General features: G+C 40.8%; 1 protein-coding gene across 3 annotated transcripts in view; it reads right to left on the bottom strand.

Moving 5' to 3' along the window:
• dnm3a (dynamin 3a) overlaps positions 1–24,301 on the bottom strand; it is a 183,375-nt gene that overhangs the window by 36,269 nt on the left and 122,805 nt on the right. For all 3 annotated transcript variants that reach the window (XM_080195910.1, XM_080195908.1, XM_080195909.1), the window contains 2 exons: positions 18,554–18,663; positions 3,876–3,987 (listed from right to left, as the gene is read on the bottom strand). In XM_080195910.1, coding sequence (XP_080052036.1) covers positions 3,876–3,987; positions 18,554–18,663 — 222 coding nt within the window. The remainder of the gene's footprint in view (positions 1–3,875; positions 3,988–18,553; positions 18,664–24,301) is intronic.

Below are 24,301 nucleotides of genomic sequence, written 5' to 3'. Positions count from 1 at the left end.
GAAAGTGGGAAGCTCGCTCCTTCAGGGGCCTCCTTTCAATACTGGGCAACCTCCCACAAGGTCTGTCCCTTGCAGGTGCCATCTCCCCACTGCTCTTTCCTCACCTTCCCCCCTGGCCTTTACCTCCCCATCCTGCCATGTGATCAGCTACACATACCTCATCCTGGACTGATTCTCTTACGGTTAACATGCAGGTTCACTCGGCAGTTAGGAAGGCAAATGCAATGTTAGCATTTGTGTCTTGCATTCAACACAAGAGCAGGGACGTATTTCTGAAGCTGTATAAGGCTCTGGTCAGACCCCATTTGGAATACTGTGAACAGATTTGGGCCCTGTATCTAAGGAAGGATGTGCTGCCCTTGGAAAGGGTCCAGAGGAAGTTCACAAGAATGACCCCTGGAATGAATAGCTTGACACATGAGGAACGGTTGAAGACTCTGGGTCTGTACTCGTTGGAGTTTAGAAGGATGAGGTGGGGATCTTACTGAAACTTACAGGATACTGCAAAGCCTGGATAGAGTGGACGTGGAGAGGATGTCTTCACTAGTAGGAAAAACTAGAATCAGAGGTCACAACCTCAGGCTGATGGGACGAAATAAAGAGGAATTTCTTCAGCCAGAAACATAACAGCATAAGAAATAGGAGCAGGAGTAGGCCATCTAGCCCTTCGAGCCTGCCCCGCCATTCAATAAGATCATGGCTGATCTGAAGTGGAACAGTTCCACTTACCCACCTGCTCCCCATAACCCTTAATTCCCTTATCGATCAGAAATCTATCTATCCGTGACTTAAACATATTCAGCGAGGTAGCCCCCACTACTTCAATGGGCAGAGAATTCCAGAGATTCACCACCCTCTGAGAGAAGAAGTTCCTCCTCAACTCTGTTCTAAACTGCGTGCCCCCGCCGCCCCCCCCCCCTTTATTTTGAGGCTGTGCCCTCTAGTTCTGCTATCCTTTCTAAGCAGGAAGAATCTCTCTACCTCTACCCTATCTAGCCCATTCATTACCTTGCAAGTCTCTATAAGATCCCCCCTCAGCCTTCTAAACTCCAACGGGTACAGGCCCAATCTATTCAATCTCTCCTCATAAGCTAACCCCCTCATCTCTGGTATCAGCCTGGTGAACCATCTTTGTACTCCCTCCAAGGCTAATATATCCTTTCGCAAATAAGGGGACCAAAACTGCACACAGTACTCCAGCTCGGCCTCACCAGTGCCCTGTACGGTTGCAGCAAGACCTCCCTACTTTTATATTCTATCCCCCTCGCTATAAAGGCCAACATTCCATTCGCCTTCTTGATCACCTGCTGCACCAGCAGACTGAGTTTTTGTGATTCGTGCACAAGGACCCCAGGTCCCTCTGCACAGTAGCATGCTGCAGTTTTTCACCATTTAAATAATATTCCATCCTGCTATTATTTCTTCCAAAGTGGATAACCTCCATCTGCCAGGTCCTCGCCCACTCACTCAGTCAATCCAAATCTCTCTGCAGATTTTCCACATCCTCCGCGCAATTCACTTTTCTGCTCATCTTCGTGTCATCAGCAAACTTTGTTACCCTACACTCAGCCCCCTCCTCCAGATCGTCTATGTATATGGTAAACAGTTGAGGCCCCAGCACCGATCCCTGCGGCATGCCATTAGTCACCAACTGCCAACCAGAAAAGCACCCATTTATTCCAACTCTCTGCTTCCTGTTAGACAGCCAATCCTCAATCCACGCTAACATTTTACTCCCAACTCTGTGTACCCTAACCTTCTACAGCAACCTTTTGTGAGGCACCTTATCGAACGCCTTCTGGAAATCTAAAAACCCCATGTCCACCGGTTCCCCTCTGTCTACCGCACCAGTCACATCCTCATAAAAATCCAATAAATTCGTTAAACATGACTTCCCCTTCACGAATCCGTGCTGCGTCTGCTTGATCAAACCGTTCTTTTCTAGGTGTCTTGCTATTTCTTCTTTGATGATGGATTCTAGCATTTTTCCAACTACAGACGTTAAGCTAACGGGCCTATAATTCCCTGCCTTTTGTCTGCTACCTTTTTTAAACAGCGGCGTAACATTAGCTGTTTTCCAATCTCCCGGCACTTCCCCATTGCTGTGCTTACAGATTTGCTGGCCAATCTGATTGGCTAACAGTTCTCTGAGGCAGGACTTGATCATGATGTTCCATCTCCAGCCAATTAATACCTCCTGGAATGTTCAATGACTGCGAGGCAAATGATACTAACCAATGGGGATGCTTCCATACTGCTCTTTGAGTGGATGATGTGTCAGAAACATTCTTACCTCAATATAACAAATAAAAATTGTCTTTATTTTTCCAATTTACTGGCAGTAAAAAAAAACTTTCAAACATTGAAATCTTTCCCTTTCTGATAGTTAATAGAAATTGCAAAATGTTTGTTATGACTTATCCATTTTAAATGAAAGCAGAAGAGAGTATGACTCCAGGTTCAGAAGCCAAATTTTAGGCAGATAATCAACGCAGCTTAAAAACAAAATTGAGAAACAAAGCTGCAATTAAACTTCTGAAAATGTTAAGACAAAGTTACTCCACAGAAACATATTTTTTCATTTGATAAATGAGAGACATGCAATGATTTCCCAATGCCAAAAAGGAAGTTGGCAGCGTTTTACTTTACATTACCTCATTGATTCCTTACACAAGCCATTGGTGAACACAGCACATTAGCTTATTTAAAAAGGGAAAACTAGGTACGAGTTTTAAGCACGACTAAAAGGCCATTAAGAATAACAAAATATGATAAAACATACAAATTTCAGAACAAGCACCAAGGGAAGACAACTCAAAATGAAATTACATCAAAATCATTCCAACAGAAATATTTAAACTGAACCCATGAAAAGTAAAATATCAAACAATATAAGTGATCAATTATTCAACATTAACATCAGAGTGTGGATGCCAATCCATTTTTTAAAAATATTTGTGGAGTTACAGTGCAATTTAAATTATGAGACAAACTACAATCAAACAATTGTTTTATGGATCTACCCTTACCTTAAAATAACACTCAAACCTGTAAAATAGCTCTACAGTAGCATGTGACATTTGCAAATTATAACTAAACACAACATACCAGAGGTTTGATTTGAATGATTCCTCCCAACATTCACTGACAGCTTTTTTCAGACGATCCACACCAGATAGTTGCAGATTTGTCACGGGTTTTACGAAGTTGGAATACCACATGAACTCAACATTATATCATTCCTTTCCTGCTAATTTATTTTACTTATCCAAAATTTAGGCAGACTCTACATCCATCCCCATCACCATTTTCTTTTCAGAAGCCAATCAGAGGAACACTAATACGCAATGGCTAATAATAATTAAGCAGCCTTTCGTTTGAAAAAAAATTACAATACTTATTGTTTCAAATGCATTCATATCATTCTCTAAAGATTTGTTTTAAAATACTACTTCGATAACTACAAACAGCTGTAAAACCCAGGTGGAGTCCTTTACAATATTGAAAAATAGGCTTTCTTGAGTTTATATAAGAAAGCATTAACAAATAACGACAATATTTTGTGAGCAAGATACATTCAGACATTTCTGGTGCGCAACTAACTAAATACTCTGGAAATGCATAGAGAACGTTTTTGCTTATAGTATTTTCTATGTCTTTTTGACAATTAAAAATAAACGGTGATAATGTCAATCAAAGTAACTCACTATCTTGCTTTCCCACTTTGTAGTGTGCCTATCCATAAATGAAATACAAAAGGTACAACAGTTACACAATTTTTATTAGTCAAACTTCTTCTGTCTCACTTTATTTTCATATATTTAAACTTAAGGTTGAAACCATACCAGTATTTTTTTAAAAAAAATGCAACTTACAGTGGATTTATCTGGATAAACACCAGCTCGAAGAAATGATGCCTTCCAACTATCTACTTCCTCCTGAGAGTCACAAGCAAGTTCCAGAAAGCGATAATCTTTATAAACATTCCTGGTGAAAGGAAGAACAATCAGAATGCAGACATGATTTTTCTTAAAATAAAATTTTACAGACATATGGTCACTTTGTGTGTGCTACATCAGCTGAAGATACAAATTTTCTGTTACGTATTACGAATTGAATTGACTGTAGACTGGTTCCTGTGATGTTGGAGGCCGCAAGGGGAGGTTGAGTTGGATCAGCTGTTCACCCTACTGACTGAAAAATGGGTGAAATTCTCCCATTCTAGGGCAAAGTGTCATGGTGGGGTGGGAATGAGGAGTGTTTCCATCCACAGAGGCAAAACGTATCAAGTCATCTGTCCCTGACCACATTAACTAATCAACCATGTGTTTTGCATAATATTCCAAGCAGGGCAGGCCTGCTGGCAAGTGATCCACCATCTTATCTAGGCACTATATTATAAAGGTGCCCAACATCACTGACTCACTATTCAAGAAAGAAGGTGAATTTCATGAAAATGAAGATGGATATCTAGGAGCACTCTTGAGGCTGGAAGATGAAGTTCCAAGAGTATTCTGAGGCTGACAGGTGAACCCTCTCCAGGACACCGAATCTGGAAAGTGTGCCTGATGTTGCTCTTGGTATGCTCTTCCACACTTTTCATTTAACCGTAACTGGTCACCCAGCTTGATAGTAATGGAGGATGAGGTACGTCAGATCATGAGATTGCAGCTTGTGGCGAAATACAACTCTAATGATGGCCCCCATTGCCTCATGGTATTTGGTTTTGAGCTGCTAGATTTGTTCTGTGTCTAACGCATTTAGAACGGTGATAGTGTCACAAAAAAACAATGGGGGCGATGCTCCTCAGTATGAAGATGGCTTTTCATCTCCCGAAGGATTCTGTGTTGATCATCAACCCTGCCAACAACACCATGGATAGGTGCATCCGTAGACTGGTAAGGATGGGGTCAAGTAGATTTTTTTTCTTCTGTTGCTATAAGCCCTGTCTGGCAGATATGTCATTCATGACTCAGCCAGCTTGGTCAATGGTGGTGCTGTACAGTCACGAAACGAATAGTTGCTGGCGTCGGCATTCAACATAGCAGAGTACTGATTCATTGGTTGAAGGAAGACAGAAAATGGTAATCAGCAAGAGGTGTGCCTGTCTATTTGATCTACTGCCATCAGATTTCATTGGGTCCAGTATAAACGTTGAGGGTCCCAGGGTCACTCCCTCTCACTCCTCCAGAGATGGTAATGGAGAATCTGGGACATTGACCGAAGTATTCTGTAAGTATGACTATGTCAGACTGTTGTTGGAGTAGCCAAGGGATATGGGGGCAACTGGGGAAATCAGGACATTGAATTTAATGATCTGCCGTAATTAAAATGAATAGTGGAGCAGGCTCAAAGGGCTGAATGGCCTACTCTTGCTTCCAGTTTCTGTGTCCTATTCGTAGACACACAGGGTAGAATAGGTGTAGGGTGATGCGGTGGCGCGGGCTCGTTGGGCTGAAGGGCCTGTTTCCTGTGCTGGGTTGTTCTTTGTTCTTTTTAAATACAAGTTGTTGTACCTGGGTGGGACAAAATCATATTGTCTTACCTTTTTAAAACATTTAAAATTTAAATGTGTTATGTTGGAGCAGGAATCTTCCGCTTCTTAACTTTAAGAAGTATCACAGGTATCTCTGGTTAAAGCATATTCTAATAGTGCATGCTGTAAATTAAGGAAACTCCCTGAATAATGCAGCTTTCATTTCAGTTTTAGCGGGGTTACTCCACATGTTTGGTCTTTTTTATAAACAAACTGCCGGCTCTTTTCCCAATCCTCCCTCTCACTGCTCCCCAATCCTGACTCCCCACTGAACGAGTGAAAGAATAGTTCTTCACCACTCCCACTTCATTCAGCTCACTGCAGGATTACTAAGTTAATGGAATCAATCGCAGCCAAGAAACAGGCTGACCATACTTGGAAATTTTGCAAATTCCTCTGTATGAGCAAGAGCTCGGGAAAGGGATGGTGAGCAGGATGGAGGGAGTGGGAGAAGGTTGGGTGGTGGGAAGCCATGAACAAAAGGGCTGGGAGAGGAAAGTGGTGAGCAGTACGGTTGGGGGAGTGAAGCTGGGAAATTCCATGAGGGAAACAGAAAGTGGGAGTTGCAGAGGCACAAAGCGACAAGTGGGAGGGTCGGGGTGGAAAGCAATAAGCACTGCTCAGGATCAGGAGAGGCAGTGAGTATGATGGTAAGGGAGAGGCAGTGAGTGTGAGGAGGGGCAGTGAGTAATGAGGGTGAGGAGAGGCAGTGAGGGAGAGGGTGAGGAGGGGCAGTGAGTAATGAGGTTGAGGAGAGGCAGTGAGTATGAAGGTGAAGGAGCAGGTGGAGGAGAGACAGAATACTAGGGTGAGGAGGGGCAGTGAGTGAGGAGGGGCAGTGAGTACGAGAGTGAGGAGGGGCAGAGAGTGGGAGCGGCTGAGAGTGGAAGAGGCAGAGAGACGGGAGAGGTGGGAGAAGTGGAGAGGCAGGAGAGGTGAGAGGGGTGGGGGAGGCAGGAGGGGCGGGAGAGGCAGGAAGGGTGGGAGAGGCGGGAGAAGCATATAGACAGAGAGGCGGGAAAGGCGGGAGAAGAGGGAGGGGCGGGAGAAGTGAGAGAGGCAGAGAGGCGGGAGAGGCAGAGAGACGGGAGAGGTGATGAGGCAGGAGAGGTGATGAGGCAGGAGAGGTGATGAGGCAGGAGGGGCGGGAGAGGTGATGAGGCAGGAGGGGCGGGAGGGGTGGGAGGGGCGGGAGGGGTGGGAGGGGCGGGAGAAGCACAGAGAGGTGGGAGAGGCAGAGAGGCGGGAGAGGTGGGACAGGCAGAGAGAGGTGGCGAAGCAGGAAGGATGGGAGAGGCAGAGAGAGGTGACGAAGCAGGAGGGGCGGGAGAGGCGGGAGTGGCAGAGAGAGGCGATGAAGCAGGAGGGGCGGGAGAGGCGGGAGTGGCAGAGAGAGGCAGCGAAGCAGAAGCGGGAGAGGCAAGAGAGGTGGGAGAGGCAGAGAAGCAGAGAGATGGGAGAGGCAGGGAGGCAAGAGAGGTGGAGAGGCAGAGAGGCAGAAAGACAGGAGAGGCAGAGAGGCAGAAAGACAGGAGAGGCAGAGAGGCGGGACAGTTGGGAGACAGAAGCAGTAAGCTGTGATCAGGAGGAAAGTAAAAAGAATTCGTGAGTAAAGAGGATTTTTCAGCCAGTTAAGTTCAAGGCAACCAATTGGTTTTTAATATAAAAATTACAGGTCAGGAATGTAACCACTCTTCTTACATATTTAAACATGTTTCTATTTAGCACAACACTTCTTGGAACATATTAGGAGTGCAAAGCGAGATTACACATACTATATATTTGCAGCACAGAAAAAGGCATTCAATCCACATGCACACATACACTTCAACAAGTCGATGTAAGTGTTCAAACTTCATACAAGCCAAATGCTGTGATTTTCTCTTAGCCTTTACTGAATTACATGTTTAATTAATAGAAGTTATGTTTCCTCAATAATGTTCTAGCTACCAACTGACTGCTGAGTTAATGGCTTAAATTCCAAGGGCCAAAAGAGAACGCCATCAAAGTGAAGCAAGATCCTCAATGAGAACACATAATGGGACTGTGGCATCTACGTGTACTGTCCTCCTATGTGAGCAGGACAGAAATCTGTCAATAATTAAACTGTTTGAAGAGGAAATTCAAAAATTAAAACCAGTTGAATTCTGTGATATGCCAAGAATTTTCCCTCCCTCTTTTGAGAGAAAAGTTTCATAAAATCTGATAACAAAAAGCCACTAGAACTTAATGACATGTACAAATTGCTATCCCAGTATTTTGACAAATAATCATTTGGCTATTTACTTAGCTATAAAATGTCCACCAATGGACAGTAAGTGTAGGGATGCGCAGAAGATTTTCATTTCTAGTGCTAGCCACTTTAATCTAAAACCGACTTGGATTGTTTCGTTCAATCTACTTAATTTTAGTGAAACCAGATTAGCAGAACAAAAAAGAAATCTGGTGTTGACTTTTCAAAATAAACATTAGTGTAAGAAAAATTACTCAAAAAAGTCAGTTTTAAAAAACAACAGCAAGAAACTGTCATAATTCTAGGTCTATCCAAACACAGGACAAGAATTTGATGGAAAAATTAACCAAATGAAAACCATTTAAGAAATGAAAACAAGACATTTTGCATATTTGGAAAGAGAACAAAGAATTATTTAGTACTAAAAAAGAATACATATTGTTTTCATTAGCTTCAGTGTTAAGATTAAATGCACTGGTTCCCAACTCTCCGGCACAGTCACAGGAACTTTTTTCTACTGCAAGTTTGAACTCCTGTGACATTGCTCATGGGGTCTGAAGCACAGTTAAGATATTTAGCTGTTAACCTTGCATATCCCTTTGAAGCTACTTTTCAGGTATTCCCTGTGGGTAACTAGTGTAAATGGGCAATCCTGAACTCAATTACAGCCTATAATTACTATTGCATTTGAAAGTCTGTGCAGATTGCCAGCTGCTTGGCTCCCCTCCTTGGGTAGATGCCAGGTTATCAAAAGGTCAGGAAAATCAGCAGGATATGGATAGCTTTTTTTTCCCTCTTTGCACACTCCTGTTTCGGATTGTTAAGTTGTGATTTCTTGGTACTTTATACATATGTGGTGTCTGAAGTATCATGGCACAAGATATACATTAATTGTTAGTAGTTCTTTCTGTCATGGTGCGCCAGAGGGTAGCATTGTTGTGAGGAAGTTACATCAGCAGTTAGAAAAGTTGTAAAGAAATTTCTAAGAATTTTGTCCCGAAATGGCAAATAAAATGTTAATAAAATAATTTGGAGAAAATAATTAGTTTTTCTTCAGTACAACCACAATAATTAAGTTGTACAAAAACATTTCATTTGATGAACTGTTTTGAAGTCTCAATTTAGAAGACTTGAGAATATTTCATTGTGTTGTGTGCCTTATTTCCCTCAATCTCTTCCCACAAAGCATCCAAAGTTCAACTCCAGCTTAAAAATAAGTGCATTTGTTGTTTTTAAAGCCAAAGGTGATAAACTTGACCATGTCTCATTCATAACTAGTTTAGCTACCTGTCAAGACTCAATCATATCAGGCTCACTGAGCCTCTCTCCTTGGTAAATTTGATCACCTCCCTAAGATTACCCAGAGAAAAAGATAACCCCAAACTCCTTTCCTCCTCCTGAATTTCCCACCATCACAGATGTCAAGTCTTCAGCCAATTTGATTCACTCCGCATAATATCAAGAAATGACAGAAGGGATTGGATCCTGAAAATGGCAATGGGCTCTGACAATATTCCAGCAATAGTACTGAATTATTATGCTCCAGGTTTTGCTGCACCACTAGCCAAACTGTTCCATTACAGCTATAACACTGACATCTACCTGGTGAAGTGGAAAATTGCCCAGATATGTCCTGTACAAAAAAAGCAGAACAAATTCAAATGGCAAATTACCACCCCATCAGCGTACTCTTGGACATCAGTAAAGTGATGGAAGAAGTCATCAACACTTCTATCAAGTGGCACTTAGCAATAATCTGCTCACTGATGCTCAGTTTGAGTTCCACCAGAGTCACTTAGTTCCTGATCTCATCAGTGTTTTGGTTCAAACTCAAGAAGTGATTTCAGAGTGACTGTATTTGACTGAGTGTAGCATCAAGGAGTTCTGGCAAAACTGGAGTCAATGGGAATCAGGGGAAAACTCTGCTAATGGAATCAACCTGGCACAAAGGAAGACGGTTGTGGTTGCTGGAGGTTAATCATCTCAGATCTAGGATATCACTGCAAGTATTCCATGGTACTGTCCTAGACCCAATCATCTTCAGCTGCTTCTCCAATGACCTGCACTCCATCATAAGATCAGAAATAGGTATGTTTGCTGATGATTACAAAATGTTCAGAGTCATTTCCAGCCCCTCAGATACTAAAGCAGTCCATGTAGGGTGGCACAATGGCACAGAGGTTAGCATTGCTGCCTCACAGCGCCAGGGACTCAGGTTTAATTCCGGCCTTCGATGACTGTCTGTGTGCAGTTTGCATATTCTCCCTGTGTGAGTTTTCTCTGAGAGCTCTGGTTTCCTCCCACAATCCAAAGATGTACATTGGCTGTGGTATATTGTCCCTTAGTGTCCCAAGATGCGTAGGTTGGGGAAATTAATGGGGCGAATACATAGGGCTACAGGGATAGGGCCTGGGTGGAATGATCTGTTGGAAAATGCAGACTCAACGGATTGAATGGCCTTCTGCAGTGTAGGGATTCTATTATTCTAAGTCCAAATATAGCAAGACCTGGACAATTTCCAGGCTAATGCTGACAAGCAGCAAGTAACATTCATGCCACATAAATGCCAGGCAATGACAATCACCAACAGTACCCCTTGACATTCAATGACATTACCATTGCTGCATCTCCCCTCTACTATCAACATTCTGCAGGTGACCGTTCACCAGAAAAACAATTGGATGAGCCAGATAAATGCTGCGGCTATCAAAGCAAAGTAACTCACTTCCTCACTCTCCAAAGACTCCACTGTCTACAAGGCACAAGTCAGGAGTGTGATGGAATACTCTCCACTTGTCTGGATGAGTGCAGCTCCAACAATACTCAAGAAGCTTGACACAATCCAAGATGAAATAGCCTATTTGTTTGGTTTCACAATCATTCACTCCATTCACCACCGAGGCACCAGTAGAAGCAGTGTGTACCATCTATAAGATACAGTGCAGGAACTCACCAAAGCTCCTTAGGCAGCATCTTCCAAACCAACAACCACTACCATCTAGAAGGACAAGGCAGCAGACACAATGGAAGACCACCACCTGAAAGTTCCCTGCCAGGCTACACCTCATCCTGACTTGGAATGATATCGCCGTTCCTTGACTGTCACTAGGTCAAAATCTTGGAACTCCATCCCTAACAGCGCTGCGGGTGAATCTATATGCAGCAGTTCAAGAAGGCAGTTCACCACCACCTTGCTAAGGGCAATTAGGGATGGGCAGTAAACTCTGGCTGAGCCTGCAGTATTCATACAGTAAATAAATTTGAAAAACGTATCTTTCAGAAGGCTGAATTGATGGAGTAAGATGAAGAGGATTGGAAGGAGGCTCATGTTAATGACAAATACTTGCATGGACATATTGGGCCAAATGTGCTGTTACTGTGTTGTAAATATTTTACAATCTGTGTGCTTTCATCATGGTGCATGATTCCTCTTGTCTTCCAGTAACTCTCTGTACCCTTCAGTGACCAAACACACCATTCTCTCCAAAACCTTGCCACTGCTGCCAAGAGCTGTAGGACTGCCCTTCTCTTTCTGCACTAATATCTAGCTATGATATGGAGATGCCGGCGTTGGACTTGAGTGAGCATGGCAAGAAGTCTCACAATACCAGGTTAAAGTCCAACAGGTTTATTTGGTATCATGAGCTTTTGGAGCGCTGCTCCTTCCTCAGGTGAGTTTCAAATAAACCTGTTGGACTTTAACCTGGTGTTGTGAGACTTCTTACTATATCTATCTGATCTCAGATGGAGATTTGTTTTAGCAACAGTTTCTGATTTTCACTTCAGCAATGGCTCCTCTAGTGTCTCCCAGTAAATTATATTTGGCCCCCTCCTTTTTTTCATCTACTATCTGACAACATTGACAGATACTATATGCTATGCAGTAAAACTCCATCCCTTTTGATCCCTCCAGTACTATGTACTCTCAGAATACAGCCACAAAATGCACATGTGCGTGCTGGTTTTCCAGTGCAATGGTTATCATTTTGGTTCCAGACTGGCATCTACAGCATGCACTTTGGCTTTGATAAGACCATTAGCCTGCACATAGAACACAGAACACTACAGCACAAACAGGCCCTTTGGCCCACAAGTTGCGCTAATCATATCCATACCTACCATGCCATAGAACTATCTATAAATCTCAATCCCATTAAATCCCATGTACTCATCCAGAAGTCTCTTAAAAGACCCCAGCGAGTTCGCCTCTACCACCACCGACGGCAGCCGATTCCACTCACCCACCACCTCTGAGTGAAAAACTTTCCCCTGACATCTCCTCTGTACCTGCTCCCCAGCATCTTAAACCTGTGTCCTCTCATAGCGACCATTTCAGCCCTGGGAAAGAGCCTCCGAGATTCCACCCTATCTATACCTCGCAACATTTTATAAACCTCTATCAGGTCGCCTCTCAATCTTCGTCTCACCAGGGAGGAGACCTAGCTCCCTTAACCTATCTTCATAAGGCATGCCTCCCAATCCAGGCAACATCCTTGTAAATCTCCTCTGCACCCTCTCAATAGCTTCCGCATCCTTCTTGTAGTAACCAGAACTGCGCACAGTACTCCAAGTGGGGTCTTGTAAAGTTGCATGGAGTGTCCATTAGTATGCAGAGTAGGCAGATTGTGACACGGAACAGTGTGTAACACCGATATTTTGCCAACGATGTTATTTTAAATCTGTAGCTAACAATATTCTAGCTATCATATTCTCTTAACCTTGCAATGCTGAATAAGCTATCAGTAGCCAGAAGAAGCCCCCAGCAGCGCTCTCTAAAGAAACATCAACCCACATTTAGATTCACTGCTGAGAGCTCTTGTTGTAGTCATAGGCATGTTCGGTGAATTCTGCAGTCTTTTAAAGGTGCTGAATTCTACAAAGAGAGGTGTGGTACGTGCTGAAGGTATTTGTCCTGACTTCAAGCATTCTGCACAAATCACTTGCTCCAGTAAGTTTGGCTGACAACATGACAGGGAGAATAAGCAGAGTTGACAAAGAACAGGACAAGTTTGTCAAAGAGGGAGGAGGAGGAAAGGAATTTGGGCATCCAGCAGGAAGCCATATCCTCACAGTGTTCATAAAGCAATACTGCATTAGACATCACCACTTCATTAAGGTCCACAGCCTCAGTACAGGGCAAGCTCAGCACTGCCAGTGGCTGTAAAAGCAATTGTGACTATGAACTTCCACGTATGTGGCCCCTTCTAGGCCGGAGCAGGCAATATTGGCAACATTTTTCAGTTTGTCATTCTGCTGCAAGAGGGATGTTAGTGAGTTGTATATTTGAACAGGTGCCGGAGTGTGGCGACTGGAGGATTTTCACAGTAACTTCATTGCAATGTTAACATAATCCTAATTGTGACACTAATAAATAAACTTTAAAACGTTATTCTAACAGAGCTGAATACATTTCATTCTCTCTCGCGAGAGAAAAGGGAAGTTTGTACTTCTCCCCCTGTGCATGTTCCATGCCAACTCTGAGATATACCACAACTAGAAAGGGTTCTGCTTCCTTAGCCTGCAGTTGCAGTCATATACAGGTACCATCAGCACTTGGGCTACCATGAGAAATCAAGAGGGTGGCTATTGGGCAACAATAATCTTTAATGACCACATGGCTCACGACTCCAACATGCAACCCATGCACATGTGGGGAGTCTGCATTGAACAAAAGCCAAGCTGTCACGTGAAGTATAATGGAGCAGATTACTGAGGTGCCTGAACACTTTCTTTAACTTGGACAGTTCTGAAGGAATCTGAAGTACACAGCAGAGGACTTTGCAAGATTTGTCAAGGTGTGCTGCATGCTAAATAATCACACCACCATGAAGGCACAGTCCTTATTGCCAGGTATGTATCAGCAACAAAGGAAGAGGGGAAAGGGAAAAGGAGACTACCACATGCCCCTACGACTGCAATATAAGCGACTACATCCTTAATTCTCCATTTCCAACAGATCCACAACTTACCATCCCCTCTGTTAATGACCATCACTGCCCCACCTTGGCCACAATGCTAAAAGATGCTGATCATTAGTTGCAAACTTTTTGGCTGTTTTCATATCATTTAGAAAAAACAACTCATAAATGCTGCTTTGCCTGAGGGAAATGCACTTTTGCAGAGAGAAAAAACATTTTTGTGTAAATAATTATTCCTTTTGAATTTTGTGGTATTAACAAAATAAAGCAAAAATGCTTTAATCAGCCTTCTGTCTGTTAACTGTTTCATTTTCTTACATGAAATAAATAAACTGCATCATAAACCCTCGTTAATCATTTCCTTATGAAAGTTTTAGCTTTACAATCTATCTTCCCTTCACATGCAGGGAATTGGAGGCAGAGCTATCATTGGTTATTCTGCTGAGAACAAGCCAATTCCAATCCCAGGTTTTTGAGAGAAGCCGAGTGTTCTGGGTAAAAACTTTAATGAAGGTACTCAAATACAATTTTATAGACAAATTTAACCACATTATTGCAAAATAAGTATTTTAAGATTTTGGTTTTAGGGATGTTTTTTGAGCTCTGGATTTCGAAATTTGTTTAAAAAATATGAAGAAATGTTTCGTTGAAAAGATTTGAGCAAGTTTAGGTTTTGGTTTTTAAAGTTTAAATTTATTTATTAGTCATAAGTAAACTTACATCAACACTGCAATGAAGTTACTGTGAAAATCCCCCAGTCACCATATTCCGGCACCTGTTCAGATACACTGAGGAAGAATTTAGCATGGCCAATATACCTAACCAGGACGTCTTTTGGAGGAAACTGAAGCACCAGGGGAAACCTATGCAGACACACAGAGAACATGCAGCCTCAGCACAGACAGTGACCCAAGTCAGGAAGCAAACCCAGGTGCCTGGTGCTGTGAGGCAACAGTGCTAACCACTGTGCCACTATGCTACCCATATTGTCTGGGTTTAATATTCTTAAGAGTGACTTCACAGACTAAAGGGCACAGCCTCAAGATAAGGGGGGGGGGGGGGGGGGGGCGGGGGGGCGCAGTTTAGATCAGAGTTGAGAAGGAACTTCTTCACTCAAAGGGTGGTGAATCTCTGGAATTCTCTGCCCATTGAAGTGGTGGAGGCTACCTCGCTAAATATATTTAAGTCACGAGTAGATAGGTTTTTGATAGACAGGGGAATTAAGGCTTGTGAGGAGAAAGCGGGAAAGTGGAACTGATCCACTTCAGATCAGCCATGATTTTATTGAATGGCGGGGCAGGCTCGAAGGGCTAGATGGCCTACTCCTGCTCCTATTTCTTATGTTCTTATTAATATTGATTTCTTGAAAGCATCTGAAAACATTTATGCATGATTTGGTTCATTTAGTTTCTTTGCTCTTTTGTGAATATCAAACTTTAGGCACTCTATTGGTGGAAACCTGATTATGAAAAAGTTTGTTTCTCAAGCATGATGTTCAAAATCTGACACAGGAAATGTGAAGGGAAATGTATACCATCTTTCCATTTCTTTAAGATTATTACAATCCCCATCACTTGCAACATGTCCATGTTTATCAAAGGCAGTCACCTATACCAGGCAAATGACTAAGCAGTCCTGTAGAAGTTGATTACAAAGACATCCGTTTCTCACATATTAGGCATGCAATTATTTCTGGCAAAATTAAGCTATCACGCAACTTCAATCAGCTATTTGCTGTCCTTAAATTCCACTGATTCCCCCATTTTACTAAAGGCAGTTAGTATGTGGAGATTTCAGTTGTTCAACATCAAGCTTGTTTTTTAAAAATATGCAGGCTGCATAAATGTTTGGCTTAACCATCCACTACGTATAGCAGCCAAATTGTGTACACATCTGAAAGACGTGAAACAGTTATCCTTTATGCATAGAAAGAATGAGTTAACTGAAACCCTGACTCATAATCAGTTTGGAGAATGTTAACAATTGTACAATGCCATAAGTTAATGGTAACAGTGGGAGAAGCATTAGCATCGGAACAATGCTAAAACCCATCACCATGAGGGAAATTGCGGAGAAGATAAATTGTCTTTTGACCACACAGCTTTGCAGTCAAGACATTGAAAGACCAAGATATGGAGCAATGAAAGACTAGAAGATCCAACAGGATGCTAACTGAATCTAAGCCTGAGGCCCGGAGTATGATGGCATCATTGGGCAATATTAAACGGTAACACTGAAGTATGTGCAATGCAGTCAGGAGAAGAATGATGAGAATCAGTCCTCTCCAGATCCAAACCTACTATCAACACCAGTGATGACCAGTTGTGTGCAGGGGGTGATTGTAAGTTTCAGTCAAGTGATAAAGAGAGCTGTAGCAGGGTTTTGTTGGTTTAATAACAAATGAGTTTAAGGTTGAGCCAAAACCTGTTTGTCATGTGTATTTTGTTCTTGTAATTCTGGCATCCAAGAATCACTGTAAGGAGGAAAAGATGGTGGGGATGGTGCGAACTAAACTCCCATGGTGCTACTCAATTTTAGTCAAGGACATGTAATGCAGAATGCATTATTCTGCTACCATAAGATACAAGTGTTTCTTTGAGATAACAATGTTTAATTAATGTTAAGTTAATCCACATCAGTTTGAGTAAAGGTTGATTTTATTAATCAAGAAAATCAGGTGCAAGACAGAGTACAGGAAAGAATGCTGCAATGACAATAATCTCTCCCTCATTGTCAGTAAAACGAAGGAGATAGTTATCAACTTCACGAAGCATAGTGGAGAACATGCCCCTATTTACATTAACAGGGATGAAGTAGAGATGGTCATGAGCTTCAGGTTTCTAGGTGTTCAGATCACCAACAACTATCCTGGACCTTCCACGCCGATGCTACAGTCAAGAAAGCCCACAAAGGCCTCTACTTTCTCAGAAGTCTAAGGAAATTTAGCATGTCCAGTACGACTCTCACTAATTTTTACAATTGCATCATAGAAAGCATCCTTTCCAGATGCAGCACAGCTTGGTATCACCGCTGCTCTGGCCAAGACCGCAAGAAACTACAAAAGGGTTGTGAACGTAGCCCAGTCCCTCTTGCAAATCAGCCTCCCTTCCATTGACTCTGTCTATGCTTCTCACTGTCTTGCGAAAGTAGCCAGCATAATCAAGGATCCCATGCACCCTGGACATGCTCTCTTGCACCTTCTTCCATCAGGAAAAAGATACAAAGGCCTGAAAATACGTACCAACTGTCCTGAGAGCAGCTTCTTTCTTGCTGCCATCAGACTTTTGAATGTTCCTGGCACATATTAAGATGATCTTTCTTTTCACCCTATCAGTAACTGCAATACTATATTTTGCACCTTATCCTTTCTTTCTCCCTTTTATGCTCTATGAATATTTTGTCTGTATAGTTCAAGAAACAATATTTTTCACTGTATCCCGTGATGCTAGTGTATCTTTAAGATTTTTTTTCAAAATCATGCACTCTGCAGTTGTAACCAAACATTTTCAGGTTGTTTTTCTTATTGTTGCCAGGTTGTCTACGAGGGTCTTCTTATTGCTGCTTAAAAGGATTTGTTTCATTTTTACTGGGATGTTTATGACTGATTGTGAGGAGAAAAATTGATTGGCAGGTCAAGCTATGGAGTTTTTTTTAATTTTCAGTTTAGCTGCAGGTTTGAGTTTTAGTGTGAGAAGATACATCAAGCTAAAAAAAAACTCTCTCTTTTTTTAGAAATTCTGCTGCTTAGCTGAAAGCAAGGTCTTGCCTATCTGAAGGAGGAATCGGCTGGTGGTGGCTTGCCTAGAATACCTGGTGTTTTGGGAAGCTGTTCTGACTTCAACTGTTCTGAGTCTAACCAGAGAACTGCATACTTCACCCAAAGGTCTCAAGTCCAGTATCACGTGAGCATTAATCTTTGCTGCGTTAAACTTGTGAAAAGGCTCTTTTATCTATTAGATTGGTTTGATTGGAGCACATTAAATATATTTGTTAATGATTATACATTATAATGGTTGTTCTGTTTCTTGTTTGTAATTGATAGAAGTTCTTGCTAATTCTCTCATTATACATGTGAACTATATTCTTTAAATAAACTTTGTTTGATAAAAGCTTCCTGATGGGTCACTTGAAGTGAAACATCTCATGATCTTCCTGGTCAAATTCAAGAGGCAAAACATATGATCCAAGTGGGCTCCATAAAACAGTTTAGAGTTTCTGACCTGAACCATAACAATCCCAATGCATGTGTCAATAATAAATCAATTCAATTTTACACTGAAGGATCAATTAGCAGTCTGCAAACAATATGCCTTTTCACACGAAAGAACATTTACGCTTCCTGAAACTTACTATTTAGAATGAGTATCCCTCGCCATTCAGATTCTCTGCTGTGGTCATTTACATGAAACATCAGTGAATTTAAATAGCAAAGAGCCTTGGTACAAATTTGGAGTTACCCAACCACAGGCTGGGCTGCAAGTACCTTTTAAATTCCAATACCAGGTTAGTCTAATTGGGAAAGGTAGCCTATTAAAAGATCTCTGTGGCATATTGGAAATGCACCTTTTCAAAAAGAAACATCAAATAAATATTTATATGTTTATAATTTCCTTCTATGTAAATAATTCTATGAATAATATGTATCTTTCCTCTTAAGTGTGATACCACGCCAACCACTAGCCAAGAAATCCAACACGGGAGAAAGCTACATAAATTTTGTACAATGTTCAAGATATCAAAATAACTTTTGTTTAAAACAAAAGCAATATGGTCAAAGCTTCAGAAATCTGATCTATTTCTGAAAATGTCAAGGCAAGGCCTGATCCTAACCACAAAAGATGTACACGTCTTTTCAAGAATTCTTACCTCTGCTCTGTATTAAAAAGTGCAAATACATATTTGCTGGACATGAAGCTTTTCTCCACGTCTCGAATTTTCAGATTGTCTAATTGGAGCATATACTTTTTCTCTTTTTCCTACAGAAGAAAAAAATAAAAAAAAACAATTTTGTATTAGGTGCTGACGGGATAAATAAACTGCTACAGTGCGTGTCTGCATATACTCACTGTTTAAAAGACAGCATTCTCCATTTATTTCTTATGAAAATGAGGACAATTCTTCATAAGTAGTTATGCAACCATTTCATTTTATTTTACGATGGACCACACTTTTTTTTGTAGTGTATTCAACGATCAAATGCAGCTTTCACTCAGCTTGTTGGGAGTTTAGTTGATTTCATCTTGTCCCAGTGAACCTGATCCTGGCCTCCTCTGTGCCCACTCATTACTCACAGCCTAGTGTTCCAACTAAATTCAACAACCTGCTTACTTGCCTATTTTCACCCTCCTTGTGCTGAGTAAATGCTTTCGGTTTTCTCAAAAGGTAACTTGTCGTCATTGTTCTCTGTAGATAATGTGCAGCCTGTTCTGTTTTTTATTACCAATGTGAAATTAGTGAAGGCCTATATGCATAAAAATACAGTATACATTTCAGCAGACCATTTATTTAAATTGCCTTTTTTGAGCACCTTATTCATCACTGCCAGTGTTTAACCAAGTCAAGTCTATAAACTGTTTTAATCAGACTGGAAATTGAAAACATAATGCAGCACTTAAAAACATAATTTTGCACTTTATTACTTCATATTTACTGCTATGTATTCAAAGTTGTTCCTTTTAAAACTACATAGAGTACACCACTATTTACTTAGCTATAGTTCAGTGCACCAATATATAATCTTATGTCTGTCACGATTGGTATTTGTGAATGTGCCCAATGTTAATGTCTTTCTCAATTTATCCTGAGTCTGCATCCAGACAACATGCCTCCTTCAGGGTTGAACCTTTCTGTGAATGTGCATACTTATCATGATGTCAGCCCATGAACCATATTCGTCAGATGTTCACATAACCTGGGGAGTAGAGTCTGTGGGTGGTGGGGGCGTGGGGCGGGGGGCGGGGGGGGGGGGTGTGACTGGTGGTGAGAGACTACAAAAGGAAATTCAGCAAGTAAAAGGCAACTTTTTAACGACCTCTCTCAAGCAATGATGCAACAATGTACAATTAGTAAGATTTTAAATTTAGGGCAAAAATAAAAATTTAGGATTTGAAATGCAAGTCATTTGAATATTCAATAGTCGTTAGTCATAAATGTACAGGACGCTCTACAGCAACTCAACAATGCTCTTTTATCTGCATTTTCCAAACAGATAACCTCTACCACCTAGAATGACAAGGGCAGTAGGTGCACAGAAATTTACAAAAGCCCCTCAAAATCACACAATATCTGCCCTTGGAAATATATTACTGTTGCTTCAAAGCAGCTGGGTCAAATCCTAGAACTCACTCATCTCTAACAGTTAGTTCAAAATATAATTTTTGAAACTTGCATTTGAATAGTGGCTTACCAAAACCGCAATGAAATTACTTTACACCAATCAAGTGTTGAAGAGAATAAAGAGGAGGAGGGAGGAAGAGGAAGAATTGATATACCACTGTCAACATGGAATAATATCTCAAAGCACTTTACATTGGAGAAAAGAAAAACTGACTCAAAGCTGGGTACAGAAATATCAGGAGGGAAGAACACAAGGTTGGTTTCATGGTGTATCCTAAAGAAGGATAGGGGAGTGGGAAAGGATGTAAGATTTCAAAATTGTACAATCTAAACCACAAAATTATGAATTGGTTTGAGAGGGAATTAGTTAGGAGATAGGAAACAGAAAGTATGTACTCAAACTGGCAACATGTGACTAGTGGTGCTCGAAGGGATATGTACTGGAGCTTCGGCTTTTCACTATATTTGTGAACAGGTGGATGAAGGAATAGAGAACGATCTATCCAAGTTTTATGATGGCATCAAGTTGGATGACACAGTAAATAGTGTAACTAGGAGCAGAACATTGGAAAGGGATTAGGTATGTGGGCAAAACTGTGGCAGATGGAGTTCAATATGGGGATGTGTGAGGTTATTCATTTTTCTCCCAAATAAGATAGGTCAGAGAATTTTCTAAATGGTGATCAGCTCAGAACCATGGAGAGGCAATGCAATTTAGGGGTCCATGTACTTAAGTCACCATAAGCTAGTGGACAAGCACAAAAAATATTTAAAATAATGTCGACCTTTATCTTATGGGTGGAATACAATGAAGTGCACATTATTTTCCAGTTCTATAAAGCTCAGGTCAGACCTTATTTAAATTGCTGGGCACTGCAGCTCAGTAATGATGGATCAGTGATCAAGTAGGTACATGTTGACCAGAATGATACCAGGGCTAAAGCTGTTAAATTATGAAAACAGGTTGCACAAACTATGCTGGTATTATGACAAGCATAAAAGATCTAATTGAGGCATTTAAGACGATTAAGACAGAAAGGGTAGCAAAAAAATATTTCTTCGAATTCAGAACAAGAGGCCATAAACTTGAAGTTAGAGTTCAAGGATGATGTCAGGAAGTATTCCTTTGTCAAAACTGCAGTGGAGTTAAGTTATAGATCGGCCACAATCAAATTGAATGATATAACAGTATTGTGGGGCCATTCCTATTCCAATAGACTGAAAGCACGCCCAGATTTGCAGAGTGAATGGTGTGGTGGTAAGGATGTTAATGTGACTCTGGGAATGGAAAGACCAGAGGAAGTAGTCAAGGTGGAAAAGGTCAATGGTATAGGGACATATTTAAACACAAGTATGATCAATTTAAATTTAACACATTGGAAGACTGAGCTCCAATACTGGTTCATGAGGAAAGGACTGATGGGCAAGTGGAATTGTGCTGCAGATGAGATATATGCTTACAAATGTGAACATACAAATTAGGAGCAGTGTAGTCATTGTTGTGGAGACAGCACAATAGCCAACTGCTGTAAAGGAAGATCCCACAAACAGAAAACAAACGAATGGCCAGAAAATCTTCTTTTGTGTTATTAATTGAGGGAGGAAATTTGGTCAGGGCATTGGCAGAACTCCCATTTCTTTTTCAAATAGTGCCGTGGAGCCACTTACTTCTGGAGTACTGTAATTCTGGGCTTTATATCTTAGGAAGGATATGATAGCTTTAGAAGCATTGCAACCCAGATTTACCAGATTTAAATCTGGACTCAAAGGATTAAATTATATGGAGTAATTACACAATTTCAGGTGGAATTCCTTGGGATTCTGAAGGATAACAGGAAACTTAACTGAGTTCAAGAAATTAGGGAAACTGAAATGGTAGGTAGAGAATATATTTCCAATGATTGGGTATCAAGGACAATAGCCTCGCTCTAACTATTAGGCTATCAGAAATTAAGTTTGGAAACATTTCTACATGCAAAGGGTGATAAATGTTAAGAACCCTTTTCTGAAAACAACAATTGATAGAGCAGATGTTATTTTATACCCAAGGTTAATAGATTTTTGTTAACAAAGGGACATAGAGCAAAGATTGGTCAGAGATCAGCCATGATCTCAATAGAAAGCAAAGCATTGAGGATCTAAATGGCCTACATCTGTTCCTACATTACTACCTGCACACATTGATGGAAGCCCCAATTTCAGGTCAGGCATGACAGCCACTACTAAGTTTATAAAAATAAATTAAATCATTTTTGATCTGTCAGTTCTGTAATTTAAGGACTAGCTATTATCAATGAAATGCCACCACAAGTGGTAGAGTTAAAGTGTTAAAGTTATGAAGAAAAGCTCTTTATTTGCAATACAAACTAGATGGCTCATCATATGATAATAATCCAAGAAACTGAAAAAGCATGATTTGCAACAGACCATTAAGAAAATACGAAAAAGATAAAAACTAATTCAAAGCAATGCTACATAGACAACACTGATTGCCCAGGAAGGAGACATCACCATGCACTGCAATCTGCACAGAATTCCTTATTGATAATATTGAAGAAAGACATGCAAGTTGTATCTTCCTAGAGCCTTGATGTATTCTATGTGGCAGCACTACATGTATGAATCATAGAATCTTTAGTCCTACATCTTTTTGAGTCCTTTAATCATTAAAATATGATTATTGAAACAAATTCAACGAATGTTAAATTCTGTCCTGATAAATTTAGAGCCAAAATCTGAACCATGTCACAGTTGCATGTACTCTTGTAGACAACAGTCAAATTCAACGCTTAAGTTTCCTAAATTCTTTCTTTGCAAATCTACATTATTGCCTATATAAAAATGAATCATTTATGGCCTTTCACAGCATGATACTTTTGATCCTAGATATTGATCATGACTAAACATTAAAGTAAGATTGTCTCATGTTGTCATTAAACTGTATTTACTTGTTTTATGACAGAATTGCCCACAAGCTTCATTCAGTTAATTATTGCTTTGTATGGTATGGCTTTATATTGATAAAACTTTATTTTGAATCCCAATTAAATGATTTTCTGTTAAAAACCTCATTAAAATGCCAGTATCACTGAGGATATAAAGCAACTGGATTTGCATCATTCGCTTTTGAGATGCTCAGCAGTATGTCCAGTGCATCAAATGCATCCATTCATGGACTTCAATTTTGTAATTACTAGTAATACAAAATAAATCTGTTCAATACAATTTTTAGTTCATTACCTGAAACAAAATGAACTAATTACAAACATCTCATTTACAGAGCACCTTTCACAACCTCAAGACATCCCAAGGCACTTAACAGCCAATGAAGTATTTTTAGAGGTGTCGCCACTGCTGTAATGTAGGAAATAGCCCGCTGACTGCCATGCCCTGTTATTTTGAATGCAGACTAACGGTACAGTACTTGATCATTTACTTTTCACCTCTGTAACTAAGGCTAGAATTTTACCAGCATGCCTGCCCTGGGATCAGGTGGGTGAGGCTTGCAGAACAGAATTCTCCATTGGCCTTGGGCGGGATTTTATGAGCCTCACCCGAGCAAAGTCGTAAAATCCCGGCCTCTACCTTGCATTAATCCTCTCCACATCTCATAGATTCAATTGATATTCAATGTGCAGCATTCATTTAAGAGTGCAAAATGTAGCCCACCCCTTCACCGGCAATGAAAACCCATCTGGATCTTAAATTGCAAAACTTCTCACACAATCTACCAAAATCTAGCCTTTGTTTCCATACCTCTGACATCAGCAAATGCACACATCTGTGTCACTGATGATTGGCCAATGTACCTGTCAGCTTTAAACCTCAGACACATTTTGAGGTCTGGAGAAGTGTTCATCAAGCTTCGATATTATCCTGCTGCTGTCACACTGACATCTATTGTTTGTATAGTTGTGACTGGTGTTATAATTGTTTTCCTGATATGTAGTTTACAATAGTGTTTACTTTATGACAGTGAGTTCATGAAAAGAACAGGACTAAACTTCAAAACCCATAGGATTTCACATCCCTTTGCAGGTAGATCCTTGTCTCTGCTTTTAAGGCTAAACGTCATTCCATGCTTAATTCCCATTCTCCCCAGGCAAGATGCTGAACTAGAGAAGTAAGGATCAATTAGGGAACTTGAAAATATCTGCTAGAGGAGTATGAGTGTATGTTATCAGAGGTGTGTGTTCATCTTGATGAATCGGCCATCTTACGTATGTGATGGTCTTACAGTACTCCTGTACAGCTGCTTAACAACACTTCAAGTGGCCT

This window comes from Carcharhinus amblyrhynchos, chromosome 9, assembly GCF_965287045.1.
Source record: "Carcharhinus amblyrhynchos chromosome 9, sCarAmb.v2.hapA, whole genome shotgun sequence".
NCBI classification, from domain to species: domain Eukaryota; kingdom Metazoa; phylum Chordata; class Chondrichthyes; order Carcharhiniformes; family Carcharhinidae; genus Carcharhinus; species Carcharhinus amblyrhynchos.
Note: the sequence above shows the minus strand (reverse complement) of the source record. Positions and strands in the feature narration are given on the sequence as shown.